The following is an 18054-nucleotide window of genomic DNA, read 5'->3' as shown; positions in this document are numbered from 1 at the left end:
GTTCTCTCAACATGTCCATTGTAATATATTAGGACAAAACTTTGTTGGAGTCATTGTAGGTAAAAGATATATGTATGAGCAAATGTTTAGAATGATATTTGCCAGTGTATTGAATAAGTGGACAACAATGCCTATTTATATTAGGTTGGATAAGATGACGTCAACGTAATCTACAATCCTCCACTGATTAGATGGTTGCGATTTGGATAAGATGCATTAACGTGTAATATGACATCAATGTAATCTGCAATCCTCCACTGATTGGCTTGTTACGATTTGGATAAGATAGTGTTGACGCGTATGATGATGCCAGTGTAATTTGTTACGATGACGTCAACGTAATCTGCAATCCTCCACTGATTGTCTAATTACTATTTGGATAAGATAGAGCTGACGTGTACGATGATGTCAGTATAATCTGATACGATGACGTCAGCGTAATTAGCCACTTGATGTAGAGTCTTCTTTCATTTCTTCAATATGTCTATGCTATCAACATTGTACTTCACCTCATTTATAGACATTGCTTCTCCAAAAGACCCTTTTAACCTTCTCATATCAGAAGGATCCACTTCATAAAAATCAGGCCAAACCAACCTACCCTTATCCTTTAACAAATCAAGTATGTTAGAAAGTTCTTGTAAACAAAAGGAGGAAGAAGCGTAATTCTTAGAGAGCACAACGATGGCCATGTTGGAGTTTTCAATAGCCTTCAAAAGTGATGGTGTGATTTCTTTGCCTTTACGAAGTTCTTCATCGTCCATGAAGGTGTGGATTCCTCTGTCACAGAGCTTTCCAGAGATGGCCCGTAATACCGTAGCGAGTATCCTCACCTCGAAAGCTTAGGAACACATCATAGGTGTATGCATTGCTGACAGAAGAAGCCATGATCATAAGAAAGTTTAGAGTGCAGTGAATATAAAATCTCCAATATGAATTCAAAGTTTAAAGCTTCGCAAATTTCAAGTTTGATAATAAAAATTGAAAACAATAACAATAAAATATTTTGCAGATAACATCAGTGACGCTGCTGACGAAACTATTATGCAGCCAAACGATTTCTTACTACACAAGGAATGGAAAAAATCAAATGCATATTATAATTTTAGTTGGAAATTTGGTTCAACTTAAAGTGATAAAATAATGTGCTCATTTTATTATCCAGCACTCACCACCCTTTTATTATTTTGGATATCATAAGAACATTTTGGTTGTCTTTGCCTGTATTTTGTTTTTTTCAAAGAACATAGTTGGGAAATTATAATAATACAAAGTACAACCTCTGTCTCTAATTGTAATAATACAAAGTATTATTAAGAGGTAATGAAGCAGGAATTTGTGTTCATTTATAATATAAAAATAACGGACGTCATGTTTATTGATTTAAAATTGAAGTGATGATATTTATATTATATCAACCATCATACACCAACCTTCCACTGGAAAATTATCCAAACTAGAGGAATTTTGAGGAAGTCACATTATTCAGTCGAACAAGACTGCAGGATTAATAAAACTGACTCAACTATGGAGGGACTATTACAAGAACATCACCCATCCTAAATTTTAAAAGTCATACAATTTTAATCATTGTGCACTTGCAGCACCACAGTATACTTTCATTATCGGTCGACAAAAACCATTCACTCAACTCCTTCAGTCACATTGCTGAGAAGTCTTGATCGAACCGAGTCAAAATCCAATGCATTCTTGACACTGCAAATGTAACAGGTTTTTTAAACTATAAGAACTTCAAAAACAACATTAATATATAATTACTTTGAAGTAAATGCCAGTGCTATTCCATTATATCTATGATAATTTTCAGAATTCTTTTTTTTTCCGTCATATGAAGGCTGGAAAAATTAAGTCTGACTCAAATTTTCACATCCTAAAAGAAACTGATATTGTCCCGTAAATGCAGCTCATATGATAAAATGCATTAGAGACACTAGATGTGCTGAGGCACAGGTTTGAACTCGCAATACCCCTTTTTTCCATACTTACGGTATAGGAGTTTTGCCAATAGGCTCTTTAAAACCAAAAAAAAAAAAAAAAAAAAAAAACTGATACTCAATGCACAAAATAAAACAAATGTAACAGGTTTTTTAAACTATAAGAACTTCAAAAACAACATTAATATATAATTACTTTGAAGTAAATGCCAGTGCTATTCCATTATATCTATGATAATTTTCAGAATTCTTTTTTTTTCCGTCATATGAAGGCTGGAAAAATTAAGTCTGACTCAAATTTTCACATCCTAAAAGAAACTGATATTGTCCCGTAAATGCAGCTCATATGATAAAATGCATTAGAGACACTAGATGTGCTGAGGCACAGGTTTGAACTCGCAATACCCCTTTTTTCCATACTTACGGTATAGGAGTTTTGCCAATAGGCTCTTTAAAACCAAAAAAAAAAAAAAAAAAAGAAACTGATACTCAATGCACAGAATATAATCAGTGATAAAAAGAAGAGAACCCACCAGTACATAGTATCTCCGGAACAAACCAACTTCTTACAAATCCAATCTGGCAACAACTTTTCCAAAATCTCGATCTGTTCTTCAGCTTCTCCTATTGGGAGGACAAGATTAGTTAGCTACTTTTTTATTACTAAGAAACTATTAACATTTTATAATAATAGAAGTAGAACGTACTAATTTCAACAAAATCTAAACAGTTCATCATTATCTTTTGCAGGAGCTCCTCTTTTGTGATTGGAGTTCTTTGGACAGATCTAAATATATAGTCAATCACATTAACCAGTTCCACCAATGATGAAATATTGTTATCCAGTGCATCCAAACCAGTTTGATTTTGGTTGGTTTTCTCTAAGGAATAACCAATGTTCACTGGTACCTGCATTGAGAAACCAATTAACAAGAAAGCAATTACTTTCACCAGAATTTAATCTGACAGAAAGAGTAGAACAAGGGATGTTACATATCACGGATATGCTAAGTATTAACAATCATTAACACTAGGCAAAAAATTAAGATCTCTGATAACATCTGTAATAAAAAATAAAAATAAAAAGAACAGCACAAACATATACTTGTGAACTGTGAATAAATGTGAGATTTGAATGGAGCTAGAACATGGGAGAATAGAGAAAAAATACAAAATGAATAAAGTGCAGTTAGTAAATCCATTTCTTCTCATTAAACTAGAAAGCAAGGAGTATTCTCAAAATATATAAACCAACTCCAATGCTCCATTATTATATACAAAAGGTACATAGCAGTAGTCTTTCATATTGACTTCCAATACCAGATGTTTAAAAGGGCACCTCGCTCCATTGATAAACCCATTAAAAACCCTATTTGACTCATCCAATTTAATAAATCAACTAACCTATGATATACTACAGATGTGTTATTATAAATAAATAAAAATGTTATGTTTTCATATAACTACCCCGATGTTTCACTCTAAATGATCAACATGTTTCTCACCCAATATCTGCATGTCTTATAACCATCTCCAAGGTTCCACTTTTTCATGCATAATCTATGATGAGTGCCCCACTAATTAGTTAAAATTTGACAAGAACTACTAAAGTGTTAGGAAAAAAAATTGCTTTCTTTACAAGTTCTCCATCGAGGATGAAACAAAAGGTACAAAACAGAAAAACAAGTGAATGTCAAAGTACGATTTTAAGAATCGGTTAAAAATTAAAACAAGGGAAGATGGCATACCTCCAGAGAAACAGAATCAAAAGATTTGGGATCCTCAGAAAAACCTCTGCTTAGTTTAGAGATGCAATCAAATTCACGCAGAGCTTTGCTAGATTCTAGCACGTCTACTCTGTTGTCCAAACAATCATTCCCTTCCGTGAATGAAAAGTCAAGCACTCTTTTTGCAGGCTTAAAACGTGATGTAGACTTTTCGGCAGTCATGCTCTGAAGCTTAACATCAGAACAAGGCAACAGTATTCCAGGTGCTGCTGACTGTGCGGGTGTCTGTGTCATCAAACTATCAGTACAAGAGACAATTTTCATATCAGGGCTTTCAATACTACTGCGGCTAACAGAATGTGGAGGGGAAATACTATTATGTACTGATGTATTAATAACATCTGGTTGAACACACACTGACAATGATTCATTCTGCTTGCCTCTCTCTGCATTAGGATTAGTCAAACAATCAGACAATGGGGTACAACCTTTCAGCCACGTGCTTTCACTTTTTTGACTATCTAGGCAGTCAGATTCGTGGGATGACAGAGAAGTTTTAGATGATGAAAAACACTGAACTTGCTCAGTCTGGTTAGCAACATTCTTCTGAAAAAAATGACTTCTAAAAGATGGACACAAATGTGATTTGTTCAGCAATGGTTCAATTTGATTGGAAGTTGATGAAAGTTCTGTTGACGAATTTACAAGCTCATCTTCGAAAATCAAGTTACACGCCCTTTGGCTAAAGCGCTCTTGTAGTGCAGCCTCTGGAATATCAATACCCTTATTCACAATAAAAAGCAAAAAATTAAAATTACTACTGAAGTGATGAAATTGATTCTTTTGTAGCAGTCATAATTTCAATATTCTCAACTAAGAAGAACAAAAATAAATATAGCTGAGTCAGATTGAAGGAAAAGCAGTTACAAAAAAGTAAGCTTAACCAGTAGCCACAAAATCTCATAATTTCTCATAATCATCAACCCTTTATCAACAAAATCTCATATAATACTTTCTTATTATCATCAATTCATTTTCAATTACGTATAACATGCTTACATAATCATCATCAACCCATTTTCAACTAAATCTCATATAATACATTCTTGTTATCATCAAAACATTTTCAACTACGTATAGTGTGCTTACATATCACTGCATAGAGTATTTTGCATAAGAGTACATTTTCAGCTAAGTATAACATGCTTAAATCTAAATAAGAGATTTCAGTGGTGCCAGAAAATTGGAGAATATGAAGAAAAAAAATACAAAATGAATAGAGTGTAGTTAATGAATCCCTTTCTTGTCAATCTAGAAAGAGAAGGAGTGATCTCAAAATATAAACCATCTTCGTTATAAATAAAAGGTACCTAGCAGTAGTCTTTCATCTGTACTTCCAATACCAGATGTTTAAAAGGGCACCTCACTCCATTCATAAACCCATTAAATCTTCTAGTTGACACACCCAATTTAAAAAACCAACTAAAGTATGATGTTATAAATTATAAATGTGTTAAAAATAAAAAACATTACTTTTCATATAACTAACCCCGACGTTTCATTCTAAATCTTTGACACATTTCTCACCTAACCCAATATCTGCATTATCTTCTCATAATCATATCCATTGTTCCATTTTTTCATGCATGATTTTATGATGAATACCCCACTAATTAGTTAAAATTTAACCTGAATTACTAAATTGTCAGAAAAAAGTTGTTTTTTTTGCAAGTTGTCTACTGAGGATAGAACAAAAGGTACAAAATACAATAATAAGTGAATATCAAAGTATGATTTTGAGAATCAGTAAAAAATTAAAACCAAGGGAAAATGGCATACCTCCGGAGATAGGGAGACAGAATCAAAGTATTTGCAGCCCTCACGGAGAGCTTTGCTAGATTCTAAGACGTCTACTCTGTTGTCCAAATCATCATCTTCTTCCATGAGTGCAAAGTCAAGCACTCTTTTTGCAGGCTTAAAACATGACGCAGACTTTTGGGCAGTCATGTTCTGAAGCTTCACATCAGAACCAGGCAACAATCTCTCAGGTGCTGACTGGGCAGGTGTCTGTGTCATCAATCTCTCAGGTGCTGACTGGGCAGGTGTCTGTGTCATCAAACTATCAGTATAAGAGACAATTTTCACATTGGGGCTTTCAAAACTGTTGTGGCCACCAGAATGTGGTGTGGAGATCTTATGTACAGATGTGTTAATAACATCTGGTTGAACACATATTGACAATGATTCCTTCTGCCATGTGCTTTCACTTTCTTGGCTATCTAGGCAGTCAGATTCATGGGATGACAGAGAAGTTTTAGATGATGAAAAGCACTGAACTTGCTCGGTCTGGTTAGCAACATTCTTCTGAGAAAAAGGTCTTCTAAGAGATGGATACAAATATGAATTGTTCAGCAATGGTTCAATTTGATTGGAAGTTGATGAAAGTTCTGTTGACGAATTTACAGGCACATCTTCGGAAATCAAGTTACAATCTCTTTGGCTAAAGGGCTCTGGTAATGTGGCCTCTGGAATATCAATACCCTTATCCACAAAAAAAGCAAAAATTAAAATTAAAGTGATGAAATCAATCCTTTGTATGAGTCATACATTCAAATTTTTCTACTTAACTAAGAAGAACAAATATAAATACAGCTGACCAGACCCAAGGAAAACCAGTTACAAAAAAGTAAGCTTAACCAGAAGCCACAAAATTTCGTATACTTTCTCATAATCATCAACCCACTTTCAACTAAATCTCATAATACTCTTATTATCATGCCTACACTTTCAACGAAGTATAACATGCTTACATAATCATCAACCCATTTTCAACTAAATTTCATTATACTTAGTTCGTATCATCAATACACTTTCAACTAAGTATAACATGTTTTCCATCTACCAACCTTGTGGAATTGCAAATCACATAACAGAGTACTTTGTAGAAAATGAAAATCTAAATGCCGCCACAGTAGTAGTAATCTTTAATTCAACAATCACCAGACTATGTTGCCAAAAATATGGCAGTATAACATTGACTACATTGGACCCTGTTAGATGTACAACTTAAGACACAACTAATGAAGTTTCAGAACTCCCTCGGACTCTGAGCATCTAAAATAACAATCTGAATCAGTGTTAGCAATTGCAGACAGTGGACTATGGAGGAAGGAAAATAATATGCCATTTTAAGCCACCATTTCCACCATTAAATGTCAGGGTGCCGCAATCCTTTGTGGCCCCTTTCGACAATACTTATACAAATCAAAGCTAACGATCGAATAAGAACACATACCACTGTTAAGATAGCGTTCCTTCAAATACAGAAAATACTAACCATATAAAAAATATTACCTCGGGATGCATGTTAAAGAAATTAATCAGCCTGGAATTAAAATATCGTCCAAGAGCCATATCAGCGGATTGTTCAGAGTGATCTTTTACAGCTTCAAATACCAAAGTGATCTTCAAATCCGGTCTCATACACAAGCTCTTCTTATCAAGAACAATCACCTTTTCAATTTCTATACCTTCAGGGAGTATATACTTCATTTGCGCAAGATGAGCATAGGAGAAGTTTCTGTAAATGAAACACACTACAGTCACTTCCTTAATCCATTGATCAAAGGAAATGGGTCCTCAGAGTCCTCTATAGTCTAAATTTTAACTGCATATGGTGCACTTTAATGTTGTCAGTTGCAGATCGCAGAAAATAGCGGTCTGTTCAACTTCCATTATGCTACAGTGTTATCACAACGCTATAGCATTAGGCATTAGCTGCTATTTAATAACACTAAACTAAATCACGTATTACAACCAATAGTGGTTTGTTAAAATTTTGCTAAGCTATAGCACTGTTATTTATGCTATTTGACAACACCGATGCACTCACACACATACACATTTAAAGATTATTGGAACTAGAGGTAAAATCTATGTTGTCAATCCCGGTGCGTTGGAGGGGCAGGCTGCGATGCCATCGAGCGGGAAAACACGTTTGACAAAACAATCACCATTAAAAAATGAAACCTTAAAATGAATAGTATCATCCATTAATTAATTTAAGGAATTTAACAACAACAAAACAATCACCTCTTGGCAAGAACTTCAACTTTGTTGCAAACATTTTGAAAAGTTGGAGTCTTTTTACGCAGATGCAACAATCTAAGCGAACAACTCATATGACTAAACAAATCAGCAATAGTCCTGTACCTGTATCGAACAAAAAGTACATAAATTACATTTTTGACAACTCATTCAAAAAAAATCAAATTTCAGAAATGAAATTCTTTTTTTCCATAAAACTAAACAAAAATACATAAATTACATTTTTCTACAAATCATTCAAAAAAATCATATTTCAAAAATAAATTCTTTTTTCCATAAAATTAAACAAAAAAATACATAAGTTACATTTTTCTACTAATCATTAAAAAAAATCAAATTTCAAAAATGAAATTCTTTTTTCTCCATAAAATTAAACAAAAAAAATACATAAATTACATTTTCCTAACAATCATTCAAAAAAACATATAACAAAAATCAAATTCTTTTTTCCATAAAAATTGGAAAACAAAAAAAAACTGAATTTAATTGGGGTTCTCACTTTTCTGGAAGCTGTATTAGTGTCTCCTTGAATTTGAAGGGCAATGGTTCAGCTTTCTTCTCTGGAGTAGGGCACACAATTGATTTATCAATTGTGTTAAGATTCTTCTCACACATGAAATTGGAAGCATGTTTCAGTGATTCATCCCACACTTTTGGATCCATTCTTCAGCAACAAAATTAACAACGATGCAGCAAAAAAACAAAAACTGTGTATAACATTGAAATCAGTGTTCAAATTGAAATTGGAAAATCCATTGAAGGAAACGGTGGTTTGAGAAAGAGTAGTTACCTGAGATTTGAAACCCTAGCTGAGTTTGCGTTGTTGACGAGGGAAAACTTGTGAATTCAAAAAAACGTTTTTTTTAAGAAAAAAAAATGAGGGTTAGAAATGGTGGGCAATGCAAGTTCAGTGAGATTTTGTACGTTATTATATATATTGTATTTTGCATTAAATTGAAAATCAAAAATTTTAAAATGGTTGGAAATTTTTAGTTTTTTATTTTGGAAATTTAATTTCTAAACGATTTAAATTTTAAAATAAAATTGAGTTGATATTTTATTTGAATTTAAAATATTTTTTTTTAAAGTCAAAATCTTTTGGCTAGTTTTTGGTTTGTGTTTTGAAATTTTAAAAAATTAAATTAATTTTAATTCAAGTTGAATTTTAATTGTTTTTTAAATAAATAATTTTTTTTACCTCTTTTTATTATGAATTTATTGGATATAAAACAAATATTGTTACATAAAAATAATTAAAAATGAAAAATAATAACAAATAAATTATATTAAAAATTAAGTTTACTTTAAAATTATTTTAAATATTACAAAATAATAATTTATTTATAACATTTTTATTAATAGTGAATGAAAGTGATAGTTGTAAAAGTGAATATTGTAGGGGTGATTAGTCATTGAAGGTGGTTGTAGTGATTGAAAAGGTAGTTGAAAGTCGAAAGTGGTGATCTAAAATGTGATCAATGAGTTGGTGTGTTAAACCGACGGTGATTAAAGTGATAGACAATGGTGGTGATTGACGATTATTGAAAATAAATAATTGTGGTGGTATGAATTTTTTATTTTAACAGTTTATTTTAATCTCTAAAATATACAAAATGATAAAAACGCCCTTGAAATTCAAGCATGTACATCAAAATATAGGACACTTAAAGTAACAATTTTCATAAACTTTTTGAAAATTATCAAAATTTTACATTTTTCTATCTCAATGATACTTTCCTCTTTCTTCGTATGCAAAGAAGGGTATATCAGAATGATATTCATTATAGGCTTTTTCGAAAACTTTAAAAAATAATTTAATTGTAGTTTTAATCTTTTACTTTTATCAATTTACGAAATTAGATTTTTTATTTTTAAATTTGACAATTTTGGTCTCTCATTCTTATTTTTTAATTAAAAATAATGATATAAAATATTTTAAATAACGTAACATATAATATATAATGTAAAATGATTAACCTCCATAGAACTTTACAATAAAACTTTCTAAAAACTTAACTTTCAAATTCAAACAAAAATCGTTTTTGTAATTTAATTAATGATATATGACTAATTAATGCATCTAGTTGATTCTATATCTTGAAATTTTAGGCAACATCATTTAAAATATGTCAAATCGTTAGTTTTTAGTTCAATAACCTAAGAGATTGACCAAAAATGTCGACTTTTAAAAATAGAGAGACTAATTCCGTGAATATGTGAAAATAGATGGACCAAAACTGTAATTAAACCTAGAAAATTCAACCTAAAAATAAGGCTTAAATATTTGATTCGTTAAATTCACGTCTTTCTCATTTTCGTCCTTGTAAATTTTTTTTTTTCAATTTAAACTTTGTAAGTTCAATTTAGTTTTAAAATCATATCTATGTTACTAGTTGTTAAAAAAAAACTTATGTGGCAAACAGAGAAGTGATGTGAGAGTCTTTGCCATGACAATAGTTGATGATATGTCAAATATTTGAGAACTAGGTATATTTATGGGGGACTAAATAAAAAATTCCTAAATTTGCAACTTAAAATATAGAATCTCATTTCTTATTATTTTCCTTGGTGCAACCTAAAATCTCAGTTATTCTCAAATCTTCATTTACTTCTTCTTCGTTCAATCATGACGTCATCTTTGTCTGCAATAAACTCAACTCGTCGGTACTATAGTCACATTGATGTATTTGGCCGACATCGAGAAACTTCACAAAAATAATGCATCATAATAAAGTCAAGGGAATCAAGGTACCATAGTACACATCTATTATCGTGTCAAAGACTTTCACGTCATTCATCCATTTACCAAATACACTTTTTTTTTACCAGCATATATAATTTTAAAACTAAATTAAACTCATAGAGATTAAATTAAAACAAAAGAATTTCAAGAACAAAAATAAAATAAAAAATGCGAACTTACATGGCATATCAAATATTTAATCCTAAAAATAAAATAACCACATATTCATAATATGTGTCTTGCTTCTACATTATAAAACATTGTTAATTTTTTTTTTTTTGTCTTCAACCGCACTTCTACATAGAAGTGTCAATTAAGCTTAAAAATATAAAGTTCTTCTTAAAAAGTCTCATATTAAATTTCTTAATATTAAATTTTTTATTGAAATAATTTTTTATAGTCTAAATTTATTATTTAATTTTATTTATCTAATTAGTGAAAAAATTTAAAATTTATTTTTCTTAAAAAAATAAAAAATAAAAACAATCAAAAACTTCTTTTTATTGAAAAAATCTCGGGATATTCTTTTTCTAAAAAAAATTAACTTTTTTTTATCAAAACAAATTTAAAAAAAAAATCAAAACACTATTATCTAAGAATTTATCTGAAATTTTTTAGATAAAAATTGAAAGATAAATTTAATAAATGAGTCCACATACTTCGTTTAATCCACAAAATTTTATGTTTTTTTAACTTTTAAGCTATTTTTAATGTCTTTTTAACTATGAATATTTTTTTCCTCTAAATATAAGTTGAGTTAATAAGTACTGGGCTTATCAAATTGCCACATATATAGCAAAAAGACATTTATAGTGAAATATATTTGTGGCACAAAGTTTATGCCAGTTTCACAAGTTGTTGGTTGGTATGATGCATGCATTTTCACCTTCCAAAACACTTGGTTCGAATCTAGCATGGAGAGAGAGAGAGAGAGAGCAGATTCATGGGGAAACATTAGATAATCAATGAGGTATTCTAAAATACCTCTCTTTTATTTTAATATTTTTTTTCTGGTTTTGTTCTAACTAAATTATGGTGCCTTAAAAAGTAAAAACTTATTATTTTTCTTCTAAGTAAATATTTTACTGTAGTTGAATGTGACTTAGAGTTACATGCAGAATAATTATTTTAGTTAGTAATTAAATTTGAGGATTTTTTATCCAATCGATTTTAACTACATTTCATTAATTGATGAGCTCAGTCATTGAGTAATAGTAACTCATATTGTATTATATGTGTGTAATTATTAGACAATCAAATATTTGGTATTGTTTTTATCTATTAAATTTGAGTAAAAATTAAAACAATTAATTAAATTATTACAAACTTTCAAGGATATATTTATGTGTAATGTTTTGTCAAGAAAAACCTATGTAATGTTTAACAAACAAATTATCTATCAAAAGTATAAAATTTTGAGTGACAAAAGATGTGTACTAGTACTATCGGTGTAAAACAATTTTACACTGACATCTAATAGGATTTATGTATTCTTTTGCATGAGATCACTATACACTACTTTTATGGTAAGACATGATAAAATGAATAGCTTTCATTAGATGTGAGTGTAAAATAAATAAAAAGAGAAAGATTGGAGGAAGATGGGATAGTTTAATAATAAGAGTTTGATTTTGTAAAATTTCATGTGTGTTAATCATTAAACATCGTATCATATGTCACATTATTTAAAATATATCGCATCGTTATTTTTTAGTTAAAAAATAAAAATTAAAAATCAAAACTATCAATTTTTCAAATAGAGAGATCGATTTTGTAAATTGATAAAAATAAGAGATTAAAACTGCAATTAAGTCAATTTAATTTCTAATAATATTTACTCCCTCCATCCTAAAATGTAGACAAAAGATAAATAAATAAATAAATTTGATATATTTAATTTAAAATTTAGGTGAAATATATTATTTTTTAAAATATATTTTTGCCTATATTTTAAAATGAAGTAGTATTTTCATATAGCCTTGATAAGTGCTTTCTTACTTATATTATTAAAAATGTCTTCTTCTAGTTATAGTAGTAGTACTCTATCTATTCTATAATAACTTTTACACTTTAAAAAATTATCTGAAATGGTGTCACTTTTTTTAACTGTATTTAATATTATATATTATATGCATCACTTATTCAATCTCAAGTTCTTATTCTCGATTTTATATTTATGATAGTAAAAAATATACTAATACAATATATAAAAATAATTGACTAAAATCACTCGTTTTATTTTTTCATTTATTATATTTTTTAATCGAATGCAACAATTATTATAAATATGATAGTAAAAAATATACTAATACAATATATAAAAATAATTGACTAAAATCACTCGTTTTATTTTTTCATTTATTATATTTTTTAATCGAATGCAACAATTATTATAAATAACAATTTAAATCATTATAATGGTAAGTGAAAATTTATTGGTAGGTTTATGCTTATTTTCTATATGATATGATGTGTATGCACTTTTAAATGTATTTAATATAATGAAAATACACCAATATAATAATGGTAATGAAGCAGCAATGTTGATTTATAAAAAAGGAGGATTTGAATTGTAAATATTTCTATTTAAAATTTTATGTTAAAAAGTTAAGAAAATAACTCAAAATTGATCTTAGTTGTGAAAACAGAAAATTGAGAACGTTCTTGATTCTGACCAAAAAATAGATAACGTCCTTGGTTAGTTAAAATCAAAAATTTAACTTATCTATTTAACTTGATAATCAAACAAAATGAAAGTAAATAGATAAGGGAAGAGATACCACATAAGGATATATCATAGTTCACCCAACCGGGTTACGTCCAGTTCTCACAATCGTGAGATTTTTCATTAAGTGTTCAAAACAAGAACCTTCTTAGTTTTACAACACTTAGCTCAGATCAACTTTCATCTATTATAAAGTTAAAATCATTCCACCCAAAAAGGAGTTCAATCAGGTCACCTATTAACATTGATATGATTTCTTACAATCTACTCAAACTATACTAAACTCTTATAGTTCGAGTTTTACAATAATGATAAGATTGTTTTGTTAGAATCTGAGATATCTCAATTCTTGTTTGAGATTCAATTCTTTGACAGAGAAATATACGAGAATGATTCTAGGAATCACATAGGAAAAATCATAACTGATTCAATATATGTGAGTGAGAGAAATTCAAGTATGATTGAAATGAGTAATGAATTGCTTAGTACTTGAAGTTCTAATTTTTCCTTGAGCACGACCTTCCTTTTATAGGCGTTTTAGAGCATTTAATAATGATCAAAAGAGTTGTTGATAGTGTTATGTCAGTTTTGATCAAAGACCAATTTATATGAATAAAAATATTCAAGTCTTTGAACACTTTTGAGTTCTGTTTGACAGGTCTGAATTTCTTCATTCTTGGACAACTATAATCTTGTTTAATGATCCTTTAATCTTTAGATGTATGATTGATGAGATCAGTTCAATATAGTGTTTTGATTCGCACAAAACAAGTTAAGATTGGAGAATGATGTAACAAAGCTGAAGAATGATGGTCAGTAAGCTAGAGAATGATTGTATCATTCTAGACTAATGTCATCATACTTGGAGAATGATGTTGATCATTTTGGAGATAGTTGTTAATCATTCTGGAGAAAGATGTTTGTTGCTGAAGATCAAGTGTAACAGGCTGGAGAATGTTATCAATCTGGAGACTGATGTTACACTGCTGTAGAATGATCATTTGACACTTTTGTTTTGAGTTGTGTCTTTGATCCTTTTGAGTGTTTTGCCCATATGAGAGTTGTACATTCCTAGTATATGAACTGGGAATCCATTCGCGATTTGCAATAGCTTTCCTTGCATTTAAAACTGATTTTGATCTTGCATGTTAGTTCTTGATGATTAGCTTTTGCCTTTGTTAATCTTTTGGAGTAGATCTTTCTGGTATGATCTCTGTGTACCTACTTCTGGTACCTTCGTAATAGGGACTAATTTATTAACAAACCAAAAATGTTATTGTCGATCGCAAGCCATCAACTTTGGAGATTAATCTTGCTTTTTATTCTTGATGCATTGATTTGTTAATAATCCATGTCAATTACATGATGAATGACCAAAGGCGGAAGCGTACCTGTGAGAATTGCCATTGATGAAATCCTAGAATGATGATGATAGAGCTAATGGGTTGGGTGATCTTCCTCAGCAAAACACCCTGAAGACCTTGCTCTCTTGATGGGGATAGAGAGAACCAGAGAGTTTTCTCTTTTAGGGTTTTGAAACTGAATAGTCTTGTTGTGTTTGCCTTGGGGACCATTACCCCTATATATAACTATTATTAGTTATATCTCAAATTGCAGTATTTCCAATTCAACCCCTCATTAAATTAGAAACTGTCTGGTATCTACACTATTAATTTTCATAACTATTATGCTCTTTAGCCATAAACTATTATATATTATTTGACCCCTAGTTTGTTGGCTAATTATATCATGACCCTAACACATTTTATTAATTAATTACATATGTGACCCATAAATCTTACAATCTCCCACTGGTCACACATGTATCCTCAGGAGTGTGTTAGACTTTATGACGTCAAAAATGTCATTATAATTATCTTGAGTATAATCCAAATTGTCTCGTCCATTAATCATATCAGCACATGGAACCAAAGAGGCTTTCGTCATAATAAGCATAACTAAACCCATCAATGATCACCCGTACTGACACAACTAAATGACATAGACCCATTATGAAAAGTGTAGCATGAAAATTACATGAAGTTGGTCAATGCATGTCAATTTTCAACTGGTCCTACTTTATCGAATGAGATCATACCATAACTTAAATGTACAAAGTAACCAAAAACTGAATACTTTAAACTTTATTTCTGATCAGAAAGTCCAAATACAATGTATTTGTACTTTACAATTAAACATAGAACATGAATTACATAATGGACGAAACTCCCACTAAAATCAAGATTCCTCAAACTGTAGCACACCCATGTGAGCAGTATGCTCATGAAAGACCTTGGGTGGTAGACCTTTAGTGAGTGGATCCGCAATCATGGAGTTTGTCCTTAAGTGTTCTATGGATATCTGTCCACTTTGTACCTTCTCTTTAACAACTAGGAACTTAATGTCAATGTGCTTTGACTTGGTTGAGCTCCTATTATTGTTAGAATACAGGACTGCTGATCTATTGTCACAATACAACTTGAGTGGTCTTTCAATCCCTTCAACTATTTGCAGCCCCGTGACAAAATTTCTCAGCCAAATGCCCTGGTCAGATGCCTCATGAATTGCTACGAATTCTGCTGCCATGGTTGATGAAGCAGTAAGACCTTGCTTGGCACTACGCCAAGAAACTGCTCCACCAGCTAACAGAAAGACATAGCCTGAAGTTGATCTTAAGCTGTCTTGGCATCCCGCAAAATCCGAGTCAGAGTACCCAGTGATCTCTAACTGGTCTGACCTCCTATATGTGAGCATGTAGTTTCTTGTTCTCTTCAAATATCTCATGACCCTCTTGGCTGCTTTCCAATGGTCAAGACCTGGATTGCTTAAATATCTGCCTAAAATCCCTACTATGAACGCTATGTCTGGACGCGTACATACTTGGGCATACATAAGACTTCCTACAGCTGAAGCATAAGGGATCTTTTGCATTTCTTGAATTTCCAAACTTCCCTTAGGGCACTGTTTGAGACTAAACTTGTCTCCCTTAGCAACTGGGGTGTCCCCTGGTTTGCAATCCTGTAACCCAAACCTTTTGAGAACCTTATCGATATAGCTCTTTTGTGACAATCCAAGAATACCTCGAGATCTGTCTCGGTGTATCTGAATTCCTAATACAAAAGAGGCGTCACCAAGATCTTTCATCTCAAAATGTTTTGATAGAAATTTCTTAGTTTCGTGCAACATGCCTATATCGTTAGTGGCAAGCAGTATGTCATCAACATACAAGACCAGGAAAATATGTCTGCTCCCACTAAACTTATGATACAGACAATCATCAACTGTATTCATCTCAAAACCAAATGAGAGAATTCGTTGATGAAATTTATGGTACCATTGACGAGAAGCTTGTTTTAGCCCATAAATGGATTTTCTTAGTCTGCACACCATATTCTTTGGGTCTCCCAACACAAAGTTTTCTGGCTGCACCATATAGATCGTCTCATCAATGTCGCCATTGAGAAAAGATGTTTTTACATCCATTTGATGAAGCTCCAAATTAAAGTGAGCAACAAGAGCCATGATTATTCTTAAAGGGTCCTTCGGTGAAATCGGAGAGAAAGTCTCTTTATAATCAATCCCTTCCTTTTGAGTATAACCCTTAGCTACAAGACGTGCCTTATATCTCTCCACATTACCATTGGAATCCCGCTTGGTTTTAAAAATCCATTTGCAACCAATGGGTTTCACTCCTTCAGGTAATGGGATAAGTTCCCAAACTGAATTGTCTTGCATAGACTTGTACTCCTCATTCATTGCTTCGATCCACTTATCTGAACGAGAATCTTGCATGGCTTGATGAAAGTTGACCGGGTCGTCTTCCGTCATGCCAACATTTTCCTCTAACTCATTGATAAATACTACATAATCATCCGAAATAGCATTTTTCCTTTCTCTAGTGGATCTCGCAATGGAGCTGGCTCTTGAGGCACTTGTTCTTGAGGATCTTGAATTTGATCTGGATTTTGTTCTTCATGAACAACCAGATCATCTTGAGTTTGTTCAATAATGGGAAAGTCAATTGGTGGAAGAATCAGTTCTGGAATTGTTACAGATTCTTCCTCAAAGACAAAATCCTTAACCTTAATCTTCCCCCCAAACTCAATATCCTCAAAGAACGTTGCCGTTCCCGTCTCAAAAATTGTTCTCAAATTAGGATCATAAAATTTATAGCCCCTTGATTTTTCTGAGTACCCTATAAAATAGCTGCTAATTGTTCGGGGTTCAAATTTCTTTTCATTCGGCCTATAAGGCCTTGCCTCAGCTGGACATCCCCAAACATGAAAGTGCTTCAGGCTAGGCTTACGCCCAATCCAAAGCTCATAAGGTGTTTTAGCCGCTGCCTTAGTTGGTACTCTATTAAGAATGTATGCTGCTGTTTTTAATGCCTCTCCCCAGAGTGACTCTGGCAAGGTGGAATGACAAATCATACTCTTTACCATATCATTAAGAGTCATGTTTCGTCTTTCAGCTACACCATTCATGCTGGGTGACCCCGGCATAGTGTATTGTGGGACGATTCCACATTCCTCTAGGTATTTGGCAAATGGTCCCGGACGTTGTTCACCTGAACCGTCATATCTGCCGTAGTATTCACCACCACGATCAGATTTGACCTTTTTAATTCTTTTATTAAGTTGATTCTCAACTTCTGCCTTAAAGGATTTGAACACGTCTATTGATTGGGACTTTTCGTGAATTAGGTAAAGGTAGGCATATCTAGAATAATCGTCTATGAATGATATAAAATATTGTTGACCATTCCAAGAAGGAGTTGGAAATGGCCCACAGATGTCC

The 18054-nt window shown here is 31.6% G+C and overlaps 1 protein-coding gene across 2 annotated transcripts; it reads right to left on the bottom strand.

The window, feature by feature from the left end:
* Window positions 1–1324: 1324 nt before the first annotated feature.
* LOC101511940 (uncharacterized) lies at window positions 1325–8710 on the bottom strand. Of its 2 annotated transcripts, none has more exons than XM_004512742.3 (9): window positions 8580–8710; window positions 8289–8496; window positions 7775–7894; window positions 7037–7262; window positions 5522–6223; window positions 3704–4465; window positions 2663–2864; window positions 2489–2579; window positions 1325–1716 (listed from the first exon to the last, which is right to left on the bottom strand). In XM_004512742.3, exons 2-9 carry the CDS (start codon window positions 8450–8452, stop codon window positions 1644–1646), a joined length of 2340 nt encoding a protein of 779 aa, XP_004512799.1. In that variant the 5' UTR covers window positions 8453–8496; window positions 8580–8710; the 3' UTR covers window positions 1325–1643. The 2 variants fall into 2 exon arrangements, with proteins under 2 accessions (XP_004512799.1, XP_004512800.1); XM_004512743.4 differs by having other exon boundaries at window positions 8289–8453; window positions 8580–8690.
* Between the last annotated feature and the right edge of the window lie 9344 nt (window positions 8711–18054).

Source organism: Cicer arietinum, chromosome 8, assembly GCF_000331145.2.
Source record: "Cicer arietinum cultivar CDC Frontier isolate Library 1 chromosome 8, Cicar.CDCFrontier_v2.0, whole genome shotgun sequence".
Classification (NCBI taxonomy): domain Eukaryota; kingdom Viridiplantae; phylum Streptophyta; class Magnoliopsida; order Fabales; family Fabaceae; genus Cicer; species Cicer arietinum.
The sequence above is the reverse complement of the archived record's forward strand: the minus strand, read 5'-3'. Positions and strand labels throughout refer to the sequence as shown.

Excerpts from the sequence above, each read along its gene's own strand:
- LOC101511940 (XM_004512742.3), bottom strand. The coding sequence starts at position 8,452 with ATGGATCCAAAAGTGTGGGATGAATCACTGAAACATGCTTCCAATTTC. Across the intron at positions 7,895-8,288 it reads CTAATACAGCTTCCAGAAAA|GTACAGGACTATTGCTGATT; the intron begins GTGAGAACCCCA and ends TGTTCGATACAG. Across the intron at positions 2,865-3,703 it reads TTGATTCTGTTTCTCTGGAG|GTACCAGTGAACATTGGTTA; the intron begins GTATGCCATCTT and ends TTCTCAATGCAG.